At 37.9% G+C, this 20,301-nt stretch overlaps 1 protein-coding gene across 3 annotated transcripts in view; it reads left to right on the forward strand.

Moving 5' to 3' along the window:
• COL24A1 (collagen type XXIV alpha 1 chain) overlaps positions 1 to 20,301 on the forward strand; it is a 394,910-nt gene that overhangs the window by 324,055 nt on the left and 50,554 nt on the right. For all 3 annotated transcript variants that reach the window (XM_070786184.1, XM_070786183.1, XM_070786185.1), the window contains one exon: positions 327 to 434. In XM_070786184.1, the coding sequence (XP_070642285.1) occupies positions 327 to 434 (108 nt within the window). The remainder of the gene's footprint in view (positions 1 to 326; positions 435 to 20,301) is intronic.

Here is a 20,301-nt window from a genome sequence, read left to right on the forward strand (position 1 = left end):
CTATGCTGACAAGTGCACATGGCTGATCTTTTCTCCACAGCTGGATAAACCATGGGCTGGCACAATGAGAAATACTAGGAAAGTACATTAAAGCAGAAAAGATTACCAAGTGAATTACTGATTAGCTTGGCATTTTGTTTAGGGGACAGTTGACTGATCTGTTGTATCCAAATAGTAAATTATTAAGGAATCCAGGAAATAGAAAAATTTATCCTGGGACAGAGTATTAAAAATGTAACCCCCTATCTTAATAAGTATAAAAGTATTTGTCATTTAAATATCTGTACAGCATCTCTCTATAATCCAAGTAATTTTTAATTATCAAGGGACTTCCAGGACTACCTGGGCCAAAAGGCATGCAAGGATACCATGGAGCAGAAGGCATTTCAGGAAACCCTGGAAAAATTGGGCTACCAGGAAAACACGGACTTCCTGTGAGTAGATTGAATGTTCTTTGCACTTTATTTCTTATGCATAAGTGTCTCTTTACAAGATCATAGATATTTTGGCTATCTTTCTTAGCTTTGACATTCGCTCAGATTAAGCCAATCATTACTATAATAATTATTCTGGAATTGTGTATGATTTTCAGGAAATGTCAGTGAGTACATTCTGTTGGATATTTTATATATAATAACCCATATTATTAATAATTTATATCATTCTTAGTACATATAAAAACTGGTAACTAGGAACCATAAAGAAGTAATATTTTAAAGGTTACACAAGCTGACTGTTTTGAGTTCATCAAATGTCTTAAGCCACCTTTGGAACATTTCAGGCTTAGCAATAACTCAAGGTAAGCTCTGCCAAAATCATTTTCCCTTTACTTTTATAGCCACACTATTTTATAAGAATTATGTCAATATTTTCTGTGTTTATCCATTGGTGATGCAATGAGCAATGACATAGATTCTTATTTTTATGCAAATTTCTATCTTATTTATTTGATCAGAAACTTAAAATGATACTTTTGTCTTCATTTATCTACTTTCCCTTTTTCCTTCCTAAGGTCATTATAATCTGGATATTTATTGTTATCCCATGTTGTGTTTCCACTTGAAATATGAGAATAATTAATCACATATTTCAGTAATCCAGTAAATCCAGTAAAATTTATCCTTTTACTTTTCTACTATTTAGATATGGTTATATATTAATCTGTTTTTCTTTTCTTAAATAAATCAGTCCTAGTTGTTTATTCATATGAACCGTGGGACTGTACCAAAATAAAACCCAAATTAATATTCTTCTTTCACTGTAATTAATTATCTCATTTGTTTAAAAAAAATCTATTGAATTATGACCAGCAAATCTAATTATTTAAGAAATAAATATCTAACCAGATTCTATCTGGAAAGGTGAATATTTTTAAGGAGGCTTAGCTTGGTTTCTATTTGTTTTGGAGACAGTATATCTGAACATCAGACCATCAGGTTAAGGCCTAGAAAACTTTGAAAGTCAAGCTGATGTTTTTAATTAAAATATGTACTTCATAAACTTCTACTATTAATATCAGTCTGGTTAAAAGGGGACTTTGATTTGAGATCTCAGTCTTAAAGAGAGCTCATGCCCTGGGCCTTCATTTAGATGCTACATTCTAGGCTCACCATGTAATAGTCTTAAAATGAGGTTGTGGATTTTAAAAAATACAATATCAAAAGCTTAAGAGTTGGTCTGAGTCTCTGTTTAAGTTTTACTTAAAAAGGTTATAATGAATCTTATTTTATTGCTTTGAATAAGATTTTGAGGGTTGAAACAAGGAAAACCACATTTCAAAATATGTCATATATTTTGCTGTGAACACAAGTTTAATCATGGAGGTGGTATGTATGTGGATGTGCCCAGTAATCTATAAGGCTAATAACTGAGTTGTAAGTACTAATAATAGCAAATAGACTGATTTAATTACAGGAAGAGGAACTCATTTGTTTTCTGACTAAAATACCACTAACCCAGATACTTATTCCAGATATGGATAATACAGATCAGTATCCTATGTATATGTGTTCAATAGGAATTTCAGATATTCAGCATATAAGATATCTATCAGACACTAGTGACAGGTCAAAGTCATGCATTACTTTTTATATCAGGTCACTTCATTGTGAAAACTTCTTTCTGGTAATATGTGACACCTGCAGGTCCCCCTGGAAAGGATTGAAAATTGGGAAATGGAATGAATACACTGATTTGGACTTAGAAAAATATGAACCATTTTCTCTTGCATAAAAACAGCAATATGGCACGTGACTATTATCTGCTGCTAGTTTCTAGAACAAAAACAGACATTTTCTAATTACATTCTTCTTCAATAGGATAATACTTCAAGGACAGTAATATAATGACTGAGAGAAGCTAATACAGAAAACAATCGATGCAAATAAGATAGTGATTTCATTTTAATTCTAAGTTATATTCTAGAATCTGGCACACTGCTTTTATTGACAGTGTGGGTGAAGGCTAAGGCATGAAACCAAATCACTAGCTCAATATAGGATAGACCAAAATGAAGGGGACTTAAAGCCAGATGCTGAGGCCACACTCAGGGCTATTGCAAAACTCAGAACTCCAGAGCATATTGGCAGGGCTTCTTTAGTTACAAACACCAAGCATGGCTATATGGATTGCCCATATATATGGGTTTGCCCAAGCTCTGCCCACTGGGAAGAGTTTCTTTCAGTGATGTCTTTCACAGTTCAATGCAGCAGCAATCCCTTGTAAATGATGGTGAAATTCAGTGCACATTTAGCTCTAAAACAAGCTGAAGCTTTCTTCTCCCTTACTAAATGGTTAAGAGAATTCTCTAGGAAGGCTGAAGGAGCAGTAGAACAAGCATCATGGACATCTCAATTGCATGATCGCATATTTCATTTGTGATTTTTGGACTACTAGGGCCCAATACCGGAGAAGGCAATGGCACCCCACTCCAGTACTCTTGCCTGGAAAATCCCATGGACGGAGGAGCCTGGTGGGCTGCAGTCTATGGGGTCGTGAAGAGTCGGACATGACTGAGCGACTTCACTTTCAATTTTCACTTTCCACTTTCATGCATTGGAGAAGGAAATGGCAACCCACTCCAATGTTCTTGCCTGGAGAATCCCAGGGACGGTGGAGCCTGATGGGCTGCTGTCTATGGGGTTGCACAGAGTCGGACACAACTGAAGTGACTTAGCAGCAGCAGCAGGGCCCAATACTATTTCTATTTAGACGTGAATGCTGCTGTACACAGCTAGTTTTATGATTCAGTGGATCAGCTATCACTCTTATCATAATGAGCAGTTCAGGACACATAGTTATTTGATAATTCAGTTTCAACCAGACAAAGTCCAGAACTGCTTTCCAAATGGGAGATTACATTTGGCAAAGAAGGCATGACTTACCTACAAAGCCTTATGGATATAAGCTCTGATTGTCTTATTGGGATTACCAAAGGGTGCATATAGCATCTCTATCAGCTAAAGACCCTTCTTATATTATTGGATCTGCTCAGTCATCCATTCAGATAGCAAGGTATCTTACATGGCATCTTGAATCTGCTGCAGAGTCTTTCCTCGGGGCCCACAAAAACTAGCAAGTTGGCAAAGGATTCGAAGGATATTTCTTCAAATAAGATACACAAATGACCTGTAATCACAAGGAAAGGTGCTCAGCATCACTAATCATTAGGGAAAACGAAAATCAAAACCACTATTAGACACCACTTTGGGCTTCCCTGGTGGCTCAGCAGTAAAGAAACCACCTGCTAGTACAGGAAATGTGAGTTTGACCTCTGGGTTGAGAAGATCCCCTGGAGGAGGAAATGGCAACCCACTCCAGGATTCCTGCTTGGGAAATCCCATGGACAGAGGAGCTTGGCGGGCTATAGTCCATGGAATCTCAAAGACTCAGACATGACTTAGCAACTAAACAAGAACAACAACAAATTACTACCACTAAGATAGCTATTCTCTACCACCCCCCCAAAAAAAGAAAGAAACGAGTACAGCCACTATGGAGAACAGTGTGGAGATTCCTTAAGAAACTGGAAATAGAACTGCCTTATGATCCAGCAATCCCACTGCTGGGCATACACACTGAGGAAACCAGAAGGGAAAGAGACACGTGTACCCCAATGTTCATCTCAGCACTGTTTATAATAGGCAGGACATGGAAGCAACCTAGATGTCCATCAGCAGATGAATGGATAAGAAAGCTGTGGTACATATACACAATGGAGTATTACTCAGCCATTAAAAAGAATACATTTGAATCAGTTCTAATAAGGTGGATGAAACTGGAGCCTATTATACAGAGTGAAGTAAGCCATAAAGAAAAACACCAGTACAGTATACTAATGCATATATATGGAATTTAGAAAGATGGTAACAATAACCCTGTGTACGAGGCAGCAAAAGAGACACTGATGTATAGAACAGTCTTATGGACTCTGTGGGAGAGGGAGAGGGTGGGGAGATTTGGGAGAATGGCATTGAAACATGTATAATATCATGTATGAAACGAGTCGCCAGTCCAGGTTCAATGCACGATACTGGATGCTTGGGGATGGTGCACTGGGACGACCCAGAGGGATGGTATGGGGAGGGAGGAGGGAGGAGGGTTCAGGATGGGGAACACATGTATACCTGTGGCGGATTCATTTCGATATTTGGCAAAACTAATACAATATTGTAAAGTTTAAAAATTAAATAAAATTTTAAAAAAAGAAAAAAAAAGAAAATTGTTGGTAAGTTTGTAAAGAAATTGGAACCCTTGTGCACTGCTAATCGGAATGTAAAATGATGTAGCCACTGTGGAAAACAGTATGGCAGGTCCTGAAAAATTAAACATTGGATTACCATATGATCCAACAGTTCCTCTCCTGGGTGTATACCCCAAAGAACTGAAAGCAGAAACTTGAACAGAAATTTTCCCAATGTTCATAATAGCACTACTCACAGTCATCAATTGATGGAAACAACCCCATATGAGTGTCAACAGTGAAACAGATAAACATGTTATATACATATTAATACAGTGGAATATTATTGTCTTAAAAAGGAAGGAAATTCTGACACATGCTACAACATGGATAAACCTTGAAGACATTATCCTAAGCCAGACACAAACGTAAAGATATTATACGATTCCATTTATATAAGGTACATAAAGTGGTCAAATTCATAGAAAGTAGAATAGAAGGACTGGGAGGAGAAGGAAATGGAGAAGTTACTGTTTAACGGGTACAGAGTTTCATTTTGGGAACAGAAAAGGTTCTGCAGATGGATAATGGTGATGGTTACACACCACTGTGAATGTACTGAATGCCTCTGAACTATATATCTAAAACTGGTTAAAATGGTAAATATATGCTATATATATTTTGCCACAATAAAGTGAGTAAATGGGTTGTAGCAGCATACCCAAAGGTGGTAAAGATTGACTCCAAAGTCTGCAGAGGTTCACCAAGCATTATGCCTCTTTTACTGTTTTGAGCAATGCAAAGTACTTGTCTCTTAGAGAGGGTATCCTGATATACCCCCAAACCTAGGAACTTCTTCCATCTACCAAGTGTCATGAACTTTTTAATTCTATCCTCTGACATATCTCTGGGCTTCCCTTGTGGCTCAGCTGGTAAAGAATTCGCCTGCAACACAGGACACCTGGGTTTGATCCCTGGGTTGGAAAGATCCCCTGGAGAAGGTAAAGCCTGCCCACTCCAGTATTCTGGCCTAGAGAATTCCATGGACTGTGTAGTCCATGGGGTTGCAAAGAGTCAGACATGCCTGAGCAACTTTCACTTTTCCAGCGTATCTTTAGGGCACTTATTCAGTCCAAGTTGCACAGTGTCCTCAGTTTAATGGACCTGCATGATATTTTGTGAGCTATCAAGACTGTTAAGATACCCACTGGTCTGTTTTATTAGAGGAAACTGAGCTGACATAACACTGAGATAAGGCATTGAAGGGATACAGCTCTCTCTGCCTTGTGAAAGCAAGCAAACTGCTTCTGATTATCTTTACAGATAGAAACATTGGTAAGAAATATTTCACTGGGCCAGTAACTCCTGTTGCTAATGGCTATCCTGTTTAGTAAAGACACCATTCAGAAACTGCAGCAGTGACTGACATCAACACACAATTAATTTTGTAAGTTTAAGTGTTGGAGTTATCTGGTGTTTGCATCAAACAGTCGAGTAAAACAGATGCGAAATGTGGTAGAATCACTGCTCCTGCATCTTTTGGCAATAGTATTTACAATTTTCCACAGGGACATGGTGGTTAATGTGCACAGTTTTCTGCACGGATGTGCTGTTACCTTAGGTATACTACTGTGGGGAAAGGGGCAGGAAGAGATAGGAAGGGGTGGGAAGCAAGGGCTTCCATGTGTCTCTTCCCTTTCTACTACAGTAGCCTTTACTTTATGAGTTAGGAATTTTCACTGTTCTCTGAGATTGGAGGAAAAAAAATACAAAAATGACAACTGGGTTCATAACCCTGCTGAAACTACTTGGAAAAGATATCAGGCCAAAACTGCATTTATCACTATTTATCACTTAGCCTTCATAAACTTTCCAGTCTGACCAGAGTGCCATGACGATATTTTGAATTTCCAGGGTTTAGTATCAGTTCAAATCCAATATCTAACAGCCCCAGAAAGGTTGAGACTTTCCCTTTTCCCAGTGTTCAGTCACCTGGTAAATGAACACAAGTCCCTCTGAAGATGACTTAGGGCAAGAGTCACTGTGTACACCTATGACCACATTGCAGGTTCTTCCTCAGAGAACCTGCCTCCCCTTCAGTCAAAAGGTTCTGGGCTAGGAACTGGCTGGAGACTGGGAACTTAGTGAGAGGTCCTGAATCCCAAGTATAGTGACTTAAATTAGGATTATGCAGACCTACCTATATGTCAGTATATTGGCATAATGTATGTTTAATTTCTTGGCTCTTTGATCAACTAACAATTACTACAGATCTCTGTGGTCAGAACATTTGGTTCTGCTCTATCCTGTGGCTTATTGTAATAACTGCTTCTACCTTTTCTCTGATAGTAAAGCCCTGTCACCTAGACTCTACCACTCAAGAGTCCAGTGAAGTGAAGTGAAGTGAAATGAAGTCACTCAGTCGTGTCTGACTCTTTGCAACCCCGTGGACTGTAGCGTACCAGGCTCCTCTGTCCATGGGATTCTCCAGGCAAAAATACTGGAGTGTGTTGCCATTTCCTTCTCCACAGGATCTTCCCAACCCAGGGATTGAACTGAGGTCTCCCACATTGCAGTCAGACGCTTTACCCTCTGAGCGACCAGGGAAGGCCCCTATTTAAATAAGGGAACCTAATACTAAGATTTCTTAACACCTTGGTAAAGAGTGTCCTTTGATCCCTTTCAGGGGCCATCATTAGAGGGTGATTGATCAGATCGCACATGATAAATCTACCTCCACATTTCTATCTTCCTGAGCCTTTGGACCCTTCCTATGCAGTATGCTAGGGAAGTTATAGGACTTCAACCTCATTGACCGTAGGCCACAGTTGAGTCAAGGCTTCAAATTGCCAGTCCTTCAGGCTGTTAATGGTGCTTCCAGATGCTTGAGCAGGGTGGCTATCTCCACAGGCAAGGAAGACTAAGAGGGATTTAAGGTTCACAGTTCTTGGTCTTGCCCATGTCTGTTGGCCTTGCCCATGTCTGGTCAGATATCCCCATCCCTTGTCCTAGAGTTCTACTCTTTCTCTACCCAGTACCCTGATTTAGCTCTAAGTTCAGTTCAATTCAGTCGCTCAGTCATGTCCGACTCTTTGCAACCCCATGGACTGCAGCATACCAGGCTTCCCTGTCCATCACCAACTTCCAGAGCTTACTCAAACTCATCCATTGAGTCGGTGATGCCATCCAACCATCTCATCCTTCCCCTCCTGCCCTCAATCTTTCCCAGCATCAGGGTCTTTTCAAATGAGTCACTTCTTCGCATCAGGTGGCCAAAGTTTTGGAGTTTCAGCTTTATCAGTCCATCCAACGAATAATCAGGACTAATTTCCTTTAGTATGGACTAATTGGATCTCCCTACAGTCCAAGGGACTCTCAAGAGTCTTATCCAATACCACAGTTTAAAAGCATCAATTCTTCTGCACTCAGCTTTCTTTGTAGTCCAACTCTCACATCCATACATGACTACTGGAAAAACTATCACTTTAACTAGACGGACCTTTGTCAGTAAAGTAATGTTTCTGCTTTTTAATATGCTATCTAGGTTTGTCATAGCTTTTCTTCCAAGGAGCAAGTGTCTTTTAATTTCATGGCTGCACTCACCATCTGTAGTGATTTCGAAGCCCAAGAAAATAAAGTCTGTCACTGTTTCCATTGTTTCCCCATCTATCTGCCATGAAGTGATGGGACTGGATGCCATGATCTTCATTTTTTGAATCTTGAGTTTTAAGTCAGCTTTTTCACTCTCCTCTTTCACTGTCATCAACAGACTCTTTACTTCCTCTTCACTTTCTGCCATAAGGGTGATGTCATCTGCATATCTGAGGTTATTGATATTTCTCCTGGCAATCTTGATTCCAGCTTGTGCTTCATCCAGCCTGGCATTTTGCATGATGTACTCTGCATAAAAGTTAAATAAGCAAGATGACAATATACAGCCTTGTATACCTTGTATCCCAATATACTCCTTTCCCAATCTGGAACTTGTCTTTTGTTCCATGTCCGGTTTTAACTGTTGCTTCTTGACCTGAATACAGGTTTCTCAGGAGGCCAGTAAGGTGGTCTGGTATTCTCATCTCTTTCAGAAGTTTCCAGTTTGTTGTGATACACACAGTTATAGCCTTTGGCATAGCCAATGAAGCAGATGTTTTTCTGGAACTCTCTTGCTTTTTCTATGATCCAACAGATATTGGCAATTTGATCTCTGATTCTTCTGCCTTTTCTAAATCCAGCTTAAACGTCTTCAAGTTTCAGTTCACATATTGTTGAAGCCTAACTTGGAGAATTTTGAGCATTACCTTGCTAAAGTGTGAGATTAGTGCAACTGTGCGGTAGTTTGAGCATTCTTTGGCATTGCCTTTCTTTGGGATTGGAATGAAAACTGACCTTTTCCAGTCCTGTGGCCAATGCTGAGTTTTCCAAATTTGGTGGCATATCGAGTACAGCACTTTCACAGCATCATCATTTTAGGATTTGAAATAGCTCAGCTGGAATTCCATCACCTCCACAAGCTTTGTTTGTAGTGATGCTTCCTAAGGCCCTCTTGACTTCCCACTCCAGGATGTCTGGCTCTAGGAGAGTAAGTGATTATACCATCATGGTTATCTGGGTCATTAAGATCTTTTTTATATAGTTCTTCTATGTATTCTTGCCACCTCTTTTTAATTTTTTCTGCTTCTGTTAGGTCCATACTATTTCTGTCGTTTATTGTGCCCATCTTTGCATGAAATGTTCCCTTGGTATCTCTAATTTTCTTGAAGAGATCTCTAGTCTTTCCAATTCTTTTGTTTTCCTCTATTTCTTTGCATTGATCACTTAGGAAGGCTTTCTTATCTCTCCTTGCTACCCTGGAAACTCTGCATTCAGATGGATGTATCTTTCCTTTACTGATTTATGTTATATTCTATACAATTGGATTTTTTATTTCTAATAATTTACTATTGTGATCCTATTGGGGTTTTAGGTGGTAATATTTTCAAACATTGGCAACTTTAACTCTTAAACTCAATTTTTTTTCTTCTTTCAACACAGGCTGATAGGGACTCCCACTACTATTTGAAAATGTAGCAGCAATAGTAGACATCCTACCACTGCTACTGTCTGAGCCACCAGGGAAGTCCATAGACAGACACAGTAAAGTGTCTGTCTATGATGCGGGAGACCCAGGTTCAATCCCCGGGTTGGGAAGATCCCTTGGAGAAGGAAATGGCAATCCACTCCAGTACTATTGCTTGGAAAATCCCATGGACAGAGGAGCCTGGTAGGCTACAGTCCATGCGTCGTAAAGAGTTGGACGCGACTGAGCGACTTCATGTTCACGTTCACCACTGCTAATAATAGCAGAAATCCTATTACATCCTACTATTAGTCTTAGAGAGACTTCGTCTAAAATTCCTCTATTAAGAATATTTTGCCATCTTTATTCTTTAGTTTCTTTGTCCTGTACTATCTTTTGGGGTGTTTGTTTCTCTTTTTCTTCTTTTCTAATTTTCATTGTATCAATTGAATTCTCTTCTGCTGGTTTAAAAGTTACCTATTCTCTTTCAGCTGGTGTTCTGTTAGCAGTTGCCCTGAATTTAAGAACCAAATGTGTATTTATTTAACTCTAGTTATTTGTTTAATATGTCACTAATTGTATCTTCCCTCTAACAAAACAAATACTTTTATTTGCTCTCATGCCCTTTTGTTTCCATATACCATCCTTTCCCTTCATCATTTTTTAATATAAGGTTGAATTTTGACTTAATCCTCAGGCATTTACTTCTCTTTATCCTTAGTTTCTTTTTTAACAGAGTAGTAAATGCAACTATTTAGTCACTATTACTTTTCAGCATTTCTTGTAGAATCTTCTGAATTTGTTTCTATTATTATTTGAATACTTCCTCCAAGAAGTATTTTTTGTGTAGATGTTTGTGAGACAAACCTGAGGCCTCATATGCCAACAGATATGTTTATTATTCTCATACATTTACATGAGACATTCAGCACTGAATGTGGTTCTAGTCAGTAAAAGAAAAAGGAAAAGCCACCAGATTGGACTGAAAGAAATAAAACTGTCTTTATTCACAGATAACATGATCATCTATATAGAAAATCCTTCAGAATCTACAAAAAAAACAAGTATTAATTTAGCAAGGCTGCAGGGTGCAATATCAATATGCGAAAATGAAATGTATTTCTATGTACTGTATTCCTGAGCAATCGGAAATTGACATTTAAAAAGCAATATTTACTGTCGTGTTAAAATCGGATAATCTGACCCCCCTAAAATATGCAACTTGATACTGAAAACCATATGACATTGCTGACAGAAATTAAAGAAGACTCAAATAAATGATGTATGCACTATGTTCACGAATTGAAGGATTCAGTACTATTAAGATGTCAATTATCCAATACACTGGCCTTACCTTAAAACTTTAAAGGTACACCTGGCTTATGAACCAGCCATTCTGAACTGGCCTAGAGAAATAAAAGCGTATGTCCACACAAAAACTTGCATATGAATATTTGTTGCAGTTTTCTTTGTAATAGCCCCAAATTGGAAACAATCCATGTGTCCATTAAAAGGTAAATGACTAAACAAATTGTGGTACATATGTATAATGAAATACACATAAAAAGAATAAAAAGAATGAGCAATTGATACATACTACAATATGAATATATCTCAAAATAATTATTCTGAGTGGGGAAAAAGGTACAGCAAAGAGGACAGACTGTAGACTGCCACCTATATAAAATCTAGACACTGGAAACTAATCTGTAGAGACAGAAAGTAAGTCATTGTTTTCCTGGAGAGGAAAGTGTGTGTGAGGACAACTTAGAGAGGGAGAGGGGAACGTTTTGGGAGTGGTAGATATGTTACCTTCATTTTAATGCACTTTTTCACAGATGTATTCTTTATGTCAATTTATCAGGTTCTAGATTTTGAAGTTTATGTCAACTATACCTCAGGAAAGTGGTTTTATATGAAGATATAGGGAGAGAGAGAGAGAGAGATGACATTGAACTACAACCAGGAGTAAATTAGGAATCATAATGGTGAGTGGAGAAAGCAAAAAAGAAATATTCTAGGCAGAAACAATAGCATATACGATGCTAGGAAGAACAGTATGATTGAAGAAGGAGAGGAAGAAGGTCAGTTGTGGCTAAAGTTTAGTGAGCAAAGTGTAGAACGATACAGTTTGGTGCTGTTGAGGTAAGCAAGAGCAGCATCATGGTGGATAATGAAAGAATTATCAGGGATACTGAGCATTATCTAGACAGTAGGATCCCATTGAGTATTAAATATAGGAGGAATATTATTCTGGCTCCAGTGTGGAAAATGGATGGGAAGGGGCAGGAGTAGATGCAGAAGACTAAAAAAAAGACTATTTACTGCAATATTCCAGGCTATATATATGCATGGTTTGTAGTAGACTGATGAAGTGGAAATGGAAAGAAATGGATGGATTTAGGCAGTATTTAAGAAATAGCTTTAATGTGACTTCAATGCTTCAATATGGAAGGTGCAGGAGGAAGGGAGATGTCAAGGATAACTTATAATTTCCAACTTGTTCAAGTTTCTAATTCAATGCATTGTAGTGCCCATCACTAAAAAAGCAAATGCTGAAGGAGGCCCAAATTTTGTGGGAGAGGTTCTGACATTCGAGCAGAGGTGGTAAGTGAGCAATTAGATATTTGGGGCTAGAGCTCAGAGAGGAAGTCAAATATAAATTTAAAGTATCAATCTAGTAAAATGTACTAATCAGAGTCCTGTTTTGAAGTAGATGGAATACTCAGCTGGAATTTGGAGAGACTAATTATAGAAGGGTGGTCAGGGTTAAGTCAGTCACTAAATGATGTTGGGTAAACTCAGAGCCTATCAGCAGTAGGAAGCAATTAACCACCCTGAGAGCTGAAAGGTTAAAGGAAAGAAAGAATGTCAGGTTGAGAGTCAAGTTGAGACCCAGAGCTATTAGAAAAGGAGACTCTTACAGGAGCTATAGTTGAAAGTAACCCAGTCACTTACAGAATGCCCAAGTTGGGAGGAGATGGAAGAAAAACATATATTACCTCTCTCTTCTGGTAACTTTTGGTGTCCTACTGGTTCATCCCATTGGCCAACCACAACTGGAAGTCAGAGCACAAGAGAATCAGAGGAAGCAGTCCATAAAGGTGAGACTCCTAGGAAAATTAACAACATGGAGGATAGGCAGTGGGTGGATATGGGGAGCAAATGAAGAAAAAGCACAAATATTAGGTTAACAGTAGAAAGAAGGTCTAGAACCAAGTGGTGATGAATTCTATCATTTGTAAGTCATGTAAAGAAAAAGAGGGGACTACAAAGAAGTCTGAGATAGAGTGGTCATAATAGAAAAAGAATGCCTTGTCTTGCAAGCTTAAAAATATTTCAAGGGAGAGATTCATCAGCTGCAACTAATAATCATGAGAGACTGTGTTGGACATGTTTTATTCTGTTTTTGGTCTGGTTTTTTGGCTACTCAGTGTCTCAATCCCATTTTAATGTTCAGAAATTTTTGTGTTTTCTCTCTTTTTGAGTCTTAACAGGAAGCCACCTTTTACTACAGAAGTCAAAAATTTCAGACCTTCACCTTGTAGTCCCTCTTTGAAACAGGGATGCTGGCCCATGACCCAGGCCTAAGCAATCAAGTATATTCACCTACACTTTCAATTGAGAAGCTAATAATACACAGAACCAGGGATAACAAGACTCTCTTCTGGTGGCAGCAGCAATAACTTTCAATGGCACTCAGCCTCCAGGGATGACTGGTGTCAACATTCAAGAGCTAGGATGGTGCTCACTATAGTGCCCAAATTCTGGCTGCCTAGTCTTTTAATTTTATCCATTTTCCAAACCTGGTTTTCTAGATTTATCTGTGATTATATGAGCTACTCGATGTGTTTACAGTAAACTTTTTGCTTAATTGTTTTCTGATGTTTGCAAATAAGGACTTCCCCCTGACTAATATAGAAATCTAATAAGATATCATTATAATTGTTGCCTATTAGTACATGGAAATCATTGGTAACTTGAGCAAGTAAATAGTTATTTGATTAGTGGAGGCAGAAACAGGGCTCGAGTGCTTGAGAGTGAGAGTAAACGCCTGAGTAGTGAGGAAATCAAAATATACACACAGTTAAATGAAGAAATTCAGCTCTAAAGGAGAAGGTAGGAAAATAACTAGAGAAGAAACTGAGTCTAAGGTCGAAAGTTATTCTTAGAGAACCTTACCATATTTAAATGCTAGATGAACTTAGTATAGATGGAGATGCTGAATACTTGAAATCAAGAGATTAGTCAGACAACAAAACGTGCATATTCTAGCTCCACTTAGAAGGTTATCCTACTTCTAATTGAGGGTCATTTAAAAAATAGATTGAGCCACATATCCCTTTATATTTGAGTATAAAAAACTCATTGAATTTTGTGATGAAAAGATGAAATGAATTACAATAATATTGAATATTGTACAATATACCTCCCAGGGCCATGAAATTGAGCGGCATCTGGTATTTCTATTAGTAAGCAATTAGGTATCAGATCATAACTCATTGTCTCCTACTTTTTAATGTTTTCAAAAAATGTTAGGAAAAAAATTACATGCATACTTAGAATATCAGGAGGTTAAAAGTATTGAAGCATTTTGTAACCTTTGAAATAAAAGCAAAATAACTTTCCCTTAAGGAGTCCCCTTTTAACCCCAAGGTTTACACATGCTATTGGTATTTATGGATATAGAAATATTTTTTACAAATGTCTCTGCTCCCCGTAGAATATTCGTAATGAAACTAGAATTATAATGCTTAATAATGGACTAGTCTGTTCTGTGAAACTAAGTACAGTGGCTAAACTAGTCATTAGGAAATGTGATTTCTAAGGGAATTATTTCTAAAAGCTACTATGGCGATAGAAAAACTACTTAAGAGAAAGCAGTATAATTTCTAAATACTAGCAAGTTACCTGGAATATTTTCAACAAAGAATAAGGACATCATTCTGTTGGTCTTTTGTGTGTGTGTGTGTTTCTCCTTTTTTTATTTTCTTTTTTTCAAATCATGGCACCATGGTGTTTTTTGGCTCGCCGTTAAAGACTGCTGGATTTTTCCACTGAGAAAAATATTTATCCTGGGATTTCTAGGATTATGCAAGTGCCTGATTTTCCTAAACAATGTTCTTTCTCTTTTTGATGTGGCCAAAGGAGTTAAAGAATTTTTGGCATACTCACACTGCAGTTTCAATGGTTCTTCAAGGTCATGTGACTGCAACTGAAGGATGGTATTGGGGAAGCTCACAGTTGACTGTGTGAATTTTCTTCTGTATAAATGAGTGTTTTGAGACTAGTCAACTTAGCACATCTGCAGTAAATGAGTCTACCATGCTGTTTTCATTGAGCTGGACTTCTGTATTAGCATAATACCTGAGTCATTTATGAAAAAGGAAAACAACCTTTTCCCTGAAAAGACCATAAATCTATTTGTCATCAAAATGAAGGCTTACCCGTCTTTATTTTTCATTGCTGCAACTAATAACACTGGCTATTGAAAAAGCGGGGAAGAAACAAACTAACAACTTGGGACAAATCCAAGCCTTTCAGTCTTGACTTTGAACTTCCTCAGGTAAACACAGGCTTAAGTGTTGTCGAAAATGAGATGATTGTCTTTGAAGAACGTTGAAAGTCTTGCATTTTTCCACCTGTGGACTGGGTCCACCTAGTCTAAGTCTAAGAAGGAAAAACACACTTCATCAGCCACTCGTAATCCAAGCATAGAGTAGCAGGACCACCATGGAAGCCTCTGTTAGGAACACCAGCAGTCCTGGCACCCCCCTGGGTGGTGTATTCCCTAGTTTATGAGCTGGTCACCCCAAAGAAACTTCTGTTTCTAAGAAGATATATTTCTTTTTTCTTAGTATTTTGGAGGAAGAAACATACCAGCAGGGGCCAGATCTGCATTCATCAAATCCTGTCACCTCTTGATTATTAAGGGGTTGAGTATCCAGTTAGGCTTTAGCCTGATTGCTACTTTATCCCTCTTCTCCACCCTTCTGCTTGTTTTGGCCCGTTTACTGCTCATTAGGAACTCTTCCAAAACAGATAGAACTCAGCCTATTGGGCTGCTTATTAGCAACAAAATGAAAGATTTGCTAGAGAATGTAGCTTTCTTAGTTGACTCTTCAATGACTCCAAATCCAGTAAAGTCTGTACTCTTTGTGGAATATTGTTTCTTTATGATCTGGCCTCAGTCTTGTATTCTACCTTTCTTTTTTAGTCTAACAATTATTAAATGCTATGTGCAAGGTGCTGAGTATATATGAAGTTTATTCTCACCAAAACTCCATGAAGGAAGTATAGCTATTATCTTCAGTTTACAAAAAAGGAAGCTGAGACTCAGACTAAGTAAATTGCTCAAGATCACACACACAATAAATAATAGAGCCAGGATTCAAAATCACACAGTCTAGATTCAGAGCCTGTATTCTTAACCATTGTGCTATGCTTTTTCAATCATGCTTAATTTGTTAGACATTCCTCCAAATTCTGTATATTTCCCCCACTTTCATGCCTTTATACATGTAATATATTCCCTCTGCTTTGAAGACTCTTCCATCTTTAACCTTAGGAAGAAAAACTTCTTAATCTTTCAGAATTGAACTTAATTGAACAGTTATTTCTTTCAGGCACCCTTCCTTGGACTATTCAGTCAAAGCTAAGCATGCCTGCTCTGAACTTCTGTACACTCTGTACACTGATTCCATCAGAGCATGGATCATTTGCGCACTAATTAATGATCTTAATGTCTTTCTCCCTCAGGCATTTGTACACTGCTATAGAACTGGTGTTCTGTTTTGTTTTTGTATCGCTAGTATTTAGCATAGTGTCAGGTCCATTTAGAAGAAACTCAATAAATATTTGAAGAACAAATGTTCTTTGCATAATAATTATGACTTTAGAGACGGAATTTAAAATTAAGATGTGCTTGCTACTTAAGAATCATCTATAAAATGGATACAGTAATATCTAATTCATATGGTCTTTATGAGGATCAAATGAGATGTTGTATGTGACGTGCTTGGTAGGCTGCATGCACTTATTGCGTTATTGTTTTTCCATAATAATTTTCATGGCTAGGCTGACATTCAGTAACCAAATATTTGTTTAGTACTTAAGAGTGTTATTGAACCAAACTTGGGTCCACTCGCCTACACAGTAAAGCCAATTCACTGACACCAAGCTGCGGTGAAGGAAAGTGCAGTGTTTACTGTAAGTCACCATACAAGGAGTCCTAGACAGCTAGTGCTCAAAATGCCCCAAACTCTCAGATGAGTTTCAGCAAAGCATTTTGAAAGGCACAGTTAAGGAGGGCTATCACAGGATGTGTGTTTGACTCATAAACAATTCTCTGGTTCATTGTGAGGTTACAGGGTGGTCAGAAGGGTTAACATTGTCAATCCTTAGCTGCCAGTGGGACTGGGGGCCACATACCCATAGCTATCAGGTAGTTAATTTCTTCCATTTGGTGAGGGTTTTAGTGGTTCAGACAGTAAAGAATCCACCTGCAATTTGGGAGACCTGGGTTCAATCCATGGTCAAGAAGATCCTCTAAAGAATGGAATGGCAACCCACTCCAGTATTCTTGCCTGGAGAATTCCATGGACAGAGGAGCCTGGTGGGATACAGACCTTGGGATTGCAAAGAGTCGGACATGAGTGAGTGACTTTCACTTCTTGAACTGTGTGTGAAACAACTCAAGAAATGTTCATTAGATATTATAGTGTAGATACTTCAGAGGGGAGCTAAAGCAGAGGATATGGGGGGATAGGACTGTCCTAGGGAAGACCCCATAGGGTCCTGCTCAGTTACAGTATGAGCCTGGAGTTAGGAAAGATCGCAGTGAACAAGATGGGCAAAGAACTGCCCTCTTGGAACATATATGGAACAGCAAGAAACTGCTGACATTTAACCATTTTTTACCTTAAAAAAAAATCACAATTTAATATGAAACAACTTAATGATTGAGTAGTAGTCTATAAACAAATCAAGTAATTCTAAATGGTTGGAAGAGTTATGCAAGAAAGAAAGCATAATGGTAAATAGATTTTAAGAAAGATTGTAGACTATAGAGGACTCACTGAGAAGGCTTACACTTGAGCTAAGGACTGAAGGGAAGAGTAAACCAAATATTTAAAGAATGAGGGAAGAACTTGCCATATGAAAGACCCAAATGAAAAGACCTCCAGTCAGGATAAAGTTTGGCATGTTAACAGGATTACCTGAGGATCAAGTAAGGTAGTATGGATATAGACTTATTATTTTTTAAATAAACGATGGATTTTCATTTCTTCATAGTGGTATGACTGCCGAGTCATGCTAAAAGTGAAAGACATAGGTGAAATATCCTCCTTCATGCCCCCCCCCATTAGTCTCGTGATTATAGGCTGAGGCCTGGGTAAAGGAGATTTCATAGCATACAGTAATGTTGTCCAATATTATAGTGGCATTTGAAACACTGTTTTGCAAGAACGATAAACCATCAATTGTTCTATGAATGAGTAATTCATTTCTGTGAGGTAATACAATGTTGAAATGCCTGTATCTATTAAAACTGAACAAGAGTCAGTTGTATATGCTCTTGAGAACAGACGTAGTCAGGCAGACTTGTCTCCACTACCTTAAGACATGCCTCAGTTCAGTCCCACTCTGAGTTCCATAGATTTTAACAGGTTTAGCAATTCAAAACTAAAGTTACCTCCTAATTTTAGTATATAGCTCGTTCATAAATCTTATTTATAACATTTGGCCACATTATTTATGATTGCCCCTGCAAGAAAATGTTATAAATGCTGCAATATTTATGTGTAATATAGCCCTGCACATAATCACCTAATAATTGCTATCCCACGTATTTTTAAACAGCCAGTTTTTTCCGAAGAGGGATATATTTAGTAAGCCAAATAAAATGAGAAATTCCTACTTAAACAGAAGTGTTTTCAGTTGCTTGGATTAAAGGAAACAAAGTATTATTTTTGTAACCCATTGGTTTGCTGACTTTAAAAATATGGTAAGTTATGTTGTATGCATGTGTGTGTGTGTGTGTGTGTATACACATATATATATGTATATACTATTGTGTATATATATATATATATATACACATTATATATATGTGTGTGTGTATATATATATAGTGTATATTATATGTATATATATATATACACACACACACACACACACAATATATATATATATGTATATACTATTGTGCTCAGTCACTCAGTTGTGTCCAACTTTGCAGCCCCATGGACTGTAGCCTGCCAGGCTCCTCTCAGTCCATAGGATTCTTCAGGCAAAAATATTGGAGTGGGTTGCCATGCCCTCCTCCAGGGGATCTTCCTAACCCAGGGATTGAATCAGCATCTCCTGTGGCTCCTGCATTACAGGTGGATTCTTTACCACTGAGCCACTTTGGAAAACCCATTTATGTTGCCTAATATTATACCCCAAAAAAAAAAAAATTAGGTCATCATATTTATTTTTTTGTACTATAGAAATTACATTAGTTTTAATTACTGTTTTCTCATACAACAAGTAACTATATAAACATATGATTGAGCACAAAGGAGTGTTCTTGGCAGTAGGGAAAAGATAAAACTCTTCTCCTAGTAATTTTACTTTAGATAAAAACATCAAAACCAATTTGAAGTTCTGTGTAGTTTAAAATTTATCAATCTACTGTTGAAAAATCAATGAAATTAACATCAAAAATTTCTCATCTTACTCAAACTTTTAAACATAGTATTCATTTGCTAATCCTCTTTAAAATGTGGGGTTTTATATGAAAGTCATTCAGTCGTGTCTGACTCTTTGCAACCCCATGGACTATACAGTTCATGGAATTCTCTAGGCCAGAATGCTGGAGTGGGTAGCCTTTCCCTTCTCCAGGGCATCTTCCCAACCCTAGGATCAAACCCACGTCTCCCACACTCTGCAGGCAGCTGAGCCACAAGGGAAGCCCAAAGTTTACTTAACACATTCTTTTTCTTAATATGTTTGTTTCCATTCTAATGAGAATAAGACAGCTAAACCAAAGGGCATTCAAACAGCAGTGGTATATTTCACTATTAAATCCAAAGTAGTCATCATTGTTCCAAAATATTTCTCTGTGCCTATCCTCTGATATGTACAATAGCCCCATTTTTGTTACCAGATCTTTACATTTAGTTCCAGGATGACGGCATATTTATACTTAAGCTACTCCTTCCTTTCCCTGCAGAGAAGTCAAAGTGAAAAGCAACTTCATTTTCTTTTCATAACTGACATCAGATTAGATAAAACAACACAACCATATTGCCATTACCAATATGTAGACGACTCTCCACAGAAGTAACTCTTGTGGAGGTGGTTGATATAGTCATTATTGATCCAAGTACTTGCTTCCTTGGAGATGCAAGTCTTAAGGGGCCATCAGCTTCAGTCCTGTCAAAACTGACACTTTCCTACAGAGTCAAAACCCTTCTCAGCAGGGAGGCTAGCTTCTATCTGAGGGTAATGGAGGTTTCTGGCCATGAGACATCATGTACTTTTACCATTTTATTAACATTTCTAAGACTTGGGTAAA

Source organism: Bos indicus, chromosome 3 (assembly GCF_029378745.1).
Source record: "Bos indicus isolate NIAB-ARS_2022 breed Sahiwal x Tharparkar chromosome 3, NIAB-ARS_B.indTharparkar_mat_pri_1.0, whole genome shotgun sequence".
Taxonomy (NCBI): Eukaryota; Metazoa; Chordata; class Mammalia; order Artiodactyla; family Bovidae; genus Bos; species Bos indicus.